The sequence below is a fragment of the Pteropus vampyrus genome, unplaced genomic scaffold, assembly GCF_000151845.1.
Source record: "Pteropus vampyrus isolate Shadow unplaced genomic scaffold, Pvam_2.0 Scaffold61, whole genome shotgun sequence".
In the NCBI taxonomy this organism is placed as follows: domain Eukaryota; kingdom Metazoa; phylum Chordata; class Mammalia; order Chiroptera; family Pteropodidae; genus Pteropus; species Pteropus vampyrus.
Window position 1 is genome coordinate 7,700,579 of NW_011888842.1, and position 6,487 is coordinate 7,707,065.

At 39.9% G+C, this 6,487-nt stretch overlaps 1 protein-coding gene across 1 annotated transcript in view; it reads left to right on the forward strand.

Annotated features, from left to right (window-relative positions):
* The window catches only part of LOC111740307 (olfactory receptor 1J2), a 23,331-nt gene extending 17,067 nt beyond the window's left edge, over positions 1 to 6,264 (forward strand). Inside the window, exon 2 of the mRNA XM_023531131.1 lies at positions 5,314 to 6,264. Coding sequence (XP_023386899.1) covers positions 5,314 to 6,264 — 951 coding nt within the window. The remainder of the gene's footprint in view (positions 1 to 5,313) is intronic.
* The last annotated feature ends 223 nt before the right edge of the window (positions 6,265 to 6,487 follow it).

Genomic DNA, 6,487 nt, shown 5'->3' on the forward strand with positions numbered 1-6,487 from the left:
TAGGGCTTAGAGAGTATAATTTGCCTAAAATCATTCATCATAAAAATGATGGGTGGATCATTCAGTCCCAGATTTATCTGATTTTGAACCCATGTTTCTAACCACCATATTACATTGTCTCTAGGAGAGCATGATTTGACAAAAAGAAAAAAAAAGATCTGCTCCTCGCTGTAATTTTCCAAAAGCTTTTGGGACGGCTGTATTGTTTCAATACATAAACAGATGATTGGATGTGAATAGAGAAACTAGCTACTGAATTTACAAAGACAGCTGCTCATAAAGTGAATTTCTCGGGGATCCAGGACAAAAGCAGCTCAGACCCTGGTCAATGTTTTTGATGGATTACCTAGTTTCCATTAATAAGGAAAAGGTTAAGACAACTACAGTTCTCATGCATGGAAATAATATCATGTAGCCAATAAAATGAGTTCATGAAAAGCTTATGATACAATATTTGGAAGAACATAATATAAAATTACATATAGGCATGTTTACAATTATCTGCAAAAAATGCAGATCATTATTTCTTTTAAACTTGGATGGTTGTGCCTATAGCTTGGATGCAGGCCAGATAGTCAACAAAACTGTGAAAGAGATAACATTCTCCTAGAAAGGAAATACAAACTGTAAGGAATTATGATTATTATATCTACCTAAGCTATTCGAGATGACACAACAAAATTATATAAAGTTCCCAGCACAAATCTATGAGATTTTGTAGTAGACGACACACGCACACACACACACAAACACACACACTGCTGAATGGAATCTACAAGTACTGCCCTTACCTAGCTTGGGAGTGATAAATTCAAATACCGTCAGCTCCAGAGTGTGAACTAATATTTCATTTTCCCACCGAAAGGCTTAGAGTTGGGAAAGGGAGAAAAGTCGCAAACTCGACCCTGAAGTGGGAAGGAGGTATATTCTCTCTTTTAAACCAGATCCAGGCAACCACAAAGGTATTTCTTTTTGCCAGCCAGGCTGACAGCCCAGGAGACCAAGGCAACAAATTTCTGGTGAAGAACAATTTGAGAATAATTACCATGTTTCTCGTAACCATTCCCAGCAGAGATGTGCCTTTGCCAGAGACTAAAGGCAGTCAACTCCTTTGGGAATAAAGATGAAAAGTTCTATTATTTAAAGATTCATTTATTTATAAAGATTTTTCACAACAATGAGTTCATTTGACCTTTGCAATAATTCTTGAGGTAGATGTATTTTTCCCATTTTTTGAATGCTGTTATGAAGGCGAGTGCTGAGTGCTCTGGGAGCACAGAGGGGTATCAAACCCAAATTTAAGGGGTCAAGCAGGTAGGCTTGTAGGATGGTATACACAAGCAGACACCTAAGACAATCAAAACAAGTAAAAGGTAACATGGACAATGTAGAAGCAGAACTCCTGGAAGGAAGAAAAAGAGAGAAATACGAAAAGATCTGGAGAAGAGAAAGGATGAAAAATTTGGGAAACCATTATCAGGAAAATTAGAATGGAGAAGAGCTTCAGGATGAGGCCAGAGAAATTAGCAGGAATGAACCATGCAGAAACTTGGAAGCCATATTGAACAATTTGCACTTTATCCAAAAGTAAAAGGGAGACCCATCGAAGGATTTGATCAGAAGATTGACAGGGTCATATTAAAAACTCTCACTACAGGTGAAGAATAGATAATAAGCATGTGTTTGCAGTGAGTGGAGGGGATGTCGGCAGGGCAAAGATGGAGTGATAAATGCAAGACCAGAAGGAAGGGGACTAGTTAGGAAGTGGTTACAGTCGTTTAGGTAGGAGCTTATAGAAGTATGTCTGAGAGAGGTAATGGAGTTAGAGAGAACTATATGTATTTAAGTCTTCTTCAGAGTCAGAATCTAAAAGATGTGGTAATTTTGATATGAGCTAATTTTGGTAAGACCATAGATAATGAGGAAAATGAAGGAGCTAAAAATCTTCCTCTAAATTTATGTCTTGGGCAGCCGAGAGTATGGTTGTGCTATTTATTTACTAAGATAGGGGACCTAGAAGGAGAAACATATCTGAGAAGTTTTTAACACATTGAGTATAAGGTACCTATGGATTATTCATGAGAAGAAATTCAGGAGGCAGTTGTATATTTTTTTTGGATAGAAATGGAAATGCATGGACCATCAACATAGGTGAGAATGAGATTGCATGAAAAAATGAGATGAATAGGAAAAGTTCATGAGATGAATGAGAAAAGAAAACAAGAATGAAGAGGAGAGAAAAAAGGGAAGAGAGGAGGGAAAGTAAAGAGAGGGAAGGTCTGAGGACAGACCATAGAAAACACTGACAATTAAGGAAATGTCAGGGAAAGAGTGTCCTAAAAAAAAGACATCAAAGAACAATCAGAGTCATAGAAGGAAAATATGAAAATGTGGGGCCATGGGAGTTAAGGGCAGAGGAAGTTAAGTTTCAAAAACCATCCATTAAATTTAGCAATAGCGAGGATTTGGGTAATATGACCAGTAGCAACGTCCATGAGTGGTGGGAACAGAATTTAGATTACAGTGGACTGAGGAATAAATCGGAACTAAGGAAGCACAGAAGGTGGCTAATTGAATCGATCCAGCATTGAAGCTTTGCTACATGGTTAGGGTGAAAGGTCATTGTGATCAAGACTCAGGCAAATTCGTAAGAGAGTGATAACCTATAAAATTCATCCTCTAGAGGTCATAGAATGAAGACAAAACGAATTTGGGGGAAAATGGACAGGATCAGAGACTGAATAGCTTTATGAGGCAAAAGATTCTGTATGATGGGTGGAGTGGGAAAAGAGAGCAAAGAATCGAGTGTTTAAATTTAATACTCCATAGGTAAAGTATTTCCAGTCTTCACAATATGGTCATAAGAGATGGCAAAACCACAATGGAGATCAAGGTCATTGAACGTGAGATCCAAGAAAAAGTATATCACATTGTGTTATGGTTCATTCATGCACATGCTGATGGCACCCAACCTGATGGTAATTTGTTGAGGAGAAGTAAACTGATCCAGGTGCCAAAATCTGTAACAAAATACGAGTAATTTGAGTTTGGCAATTGGTGGTATAGACTTTGACATATGTCAGTTCCCAGGGAATCCAGTGCCTATAGCCAATCTAGTTTATGGTCCACTTTGTGTTTGCTAAGCTGCTACTGGCCAATATTCTGGTAACTTTCTTGTTTGGCTTTTGCCTAGAATGCTACTGGCCTTCAATGGTTCTGAGTTGACAGTCTCCCATGTTACATCAACTTGTGGCAGTGATACAGGGTCATCACAGCTAGAAAGAAGGTATGCGGATGGAAGCTTTGCTATATCTACCACCCCTTAAACTCAGATATCAAAATGGGCAAATTAACACTCAAAGATGATTATCTCAACCTAATAAATACTTCTTTGTTTGTCCTATATATCTCACTCCTAAGAGTCACTAATGCTATAATAAATGATCATTTTCTTCAAAAGGTCAATTTCAAAGAACCTGAAGCTTTTCAATTTAAGAGTCAATTTTTCTGGATTGTGTGTGTCAACGTTTTCTCCTATTTGCAAGTTTGTTTTTGTGTGTGTGGGGGTATTTTTTGCCTACTTTTCTTTCTTTTCTTCCTTCCTTCCTTCCTTCTTTCCTTCCTTCCTTCCTTCCTTCCTTCCTTCCTTCCTTCTTTCCTCCTTCCCTCCCTCCCTTCTTCCCTTCTTTTCTTTCTTCCCTGAAAACTATTTTTATTTGATGTAATCAAACCTAAGTTTGTCAAGAAAGGAATAAAACCTCTGAAAAAAAAAAAAGGTGACTATCTCTGCCACTTTCCACTTTGTATTTCATAATGATCACCAGAGAGAAGAAACACAAAGTTATTCCCTTTAGGTTACCTGGTGGGTAGGTGCTCAGTAAGATCATTTTCAGTGATCTTACAGATCTACCTAAATTCTTAGAGGCCCTTCAGTCATCTGGCTTTCTAAGTGGACCTGGTTGGAGGCAGAAATTCTCTCTCTTTTTTTAACCTCTCTAGAGTTTATCCTCTACCAAAGGGTGATTAAGGCTGGGAAAGCAGAGTCTTGAGAGTCTTTCTCTGTGGGCTCATCATCTAAGTTTCCCAGTACAAACATCCCTCCCACAGGGCATGTTTTCTAAAGGAATCAAGGGGGAAATTGGGTAATTAATCCAAGTTTGATGGATGTCTTTAAGAGGAAATTACAAATTCTACTCCCTACCCACTAGGGTTCTCTCCTTGGCTAGTTATGCTCTTCAATTCATGGATCTGGGACTGGTAGACAGAAGTGAGAGTCAGCTTGTAGCTTTTCTTTTTGATGCTCAGGAAATGTCTAGGACCTTGGAAGCTGATATGGAGGTCCTCTAAAGAGAACCTCCGGACACACTTACTCACCAAATACTGGATCACAAATGCAGGTAAAATCAGTATTATGAATGGAATAGATATTTTTTTCTCAGCACTATGTGTTTATATATGGGTATAGAAGAAGAAGAAGAAAGCTGACTTTGGCATAGAGGAGAAAAGAGACATGGAGTGATGGAGGAATGAAGATACAGAGGCAAAGAGAATGAGATAGAAGGAAGGAGAAAATGAGAGAGAGAAAGATAAAGTGAAGAGGTAGACAGGAAGAGAGAAAGAGGCAAAAGAAAAGTGATCCAAGAGATAAAGACAGAGGTACAAGGAAGCAGTCTTTTAGAGGGAACTTCCACTTCCTTTGGGTCCTAACATAGAAAACCAGATCCGGACAGCCCAGAACTTAAGTATTCCAAAACTGTGTAGGTGGTTAAGCCAGGACTGTCAGGAAGGCCTCTTACTCTTCCATAATATCTCGCAGTGGGGAGAATAAATTGACATAATTCAGAGTTTCTTAGGGATCTTCTACTGAACTGAAATAAATAAAAATGTATGTGTAGTGGTAAGTTTTCTTCAAGGAATATAATACTGTTCTTTGCATCCTTTCATTGGAAAAATTCAGCTCTCATCTGAAATTTAACAACGAGTATTGAAGTTGAGTCTTCTAAAGGTTGGTATGGCATGGTTGATGATTTAGAGTATTCACCACAGAGCATTCTTGGGGCAATAACATGGCTGAGACATCATATTTCATGGCCTGGTCCTCAGTGACACACATGCAAGAATTCTATTTTCTCAGCAAACCCAGAAAAGCTGGTTCTCATTAACATTCCCTCATTGACAACATATAAGAAACATATGAGAGACAGGTTAAGTTTCCCAGTTTCCTAAATAAAACACACATATTTTCGTATGACTGCTAAAAATGATTATGTCAAAGTCCTTAAGTCTCAACCATTCTTCACCCCCAGGAGAGAGACAAGCGGCATGAGGAGGGAGAACCAGAGCAGTGTGTCCGGCTTCCTCCTCCTGGGGCTCCCCATCCGGCCGGAGCAGCAGGGCGTGTTCTTCGCCCTGTTCCTGGGCATGTACCTGACCACGGTGCTGGGGAACCTGCTCATCATCCTGCTCATCAGGCTGGACTCTCGCCTCCACACGCCCATGTACTTCTTCCTCAGCCACTTGGCCTTCACTGATGTCTCCTTTTCATCTGTCACCGTCCCAAAGATGTTGAGGGACATGCACACTAAGTACAAATCCATCCCTTATGCAGAGTGCATAGCACAGATGTATTTTTTCATATTTTTTACTGACCTGGACAGCTTCCTTATTACATCAATGGCCTATGACCGATATGTTGCCATCTGTCACCCTCTTCACTATACCACCATCATGAGGGAAGAGCTGTGTGCTTTACTAGTGGCTGTGTCCTGGATCCTATCCTGTGCCAGCTCCCTTTCCCACACCCTCCTCCTGACCCGGTTATCCTTCTGTGCTGCTAACACCATCCCCCATTTCTTCTGTGACCTTGGTGCCCTGCTCAAGTTAGCCTGCTCAGACATCTTTCTCAATGAGTTAGTCATGTTCACAGTAGGGGTGGTTGTGATCACCCTGCCATTTATATGTATCCTGGTATCTTATGGCTACATTGGGGCCACCATCCTGAGGGTCCCTTCAGCCAAGGGGATCTGCAAAGCTTTGTCCACATGTGGGTCCCACCTCTCTGTAGTGACTCTGTATTATGGGGCAATATTTGGGCAGTACCTTTTCCCAACATTAAGCAATGTCATTGACAAGGACATCATTGTGGCTCTCATGTACACGGTGGTCACGCCCATGTTGAACCCCTTTATCTACAGCCTTAGGAACAAGGACATGAAAGAGGCCCTCGGGAAACTTTTCAGTAGAGTGACATTTTTCTCACAGTGATAATCTGTGACTTTCACTTAAATCAAAATCTCATTTTCATTGAATTCACAGATTTGATTTTCCATTCGAATATGTCTCAAAACTTTGACATCTCCTGAGAGAAATAGCCCTGAGATAAATGATGGCATGTTGGGTGTACATGGTAAATATTTGTTGTACATGGTAAATATTTGTTGACCAGAATTTCATTCTCTTATTACAATGCTCTCCTTTCTAAATAACA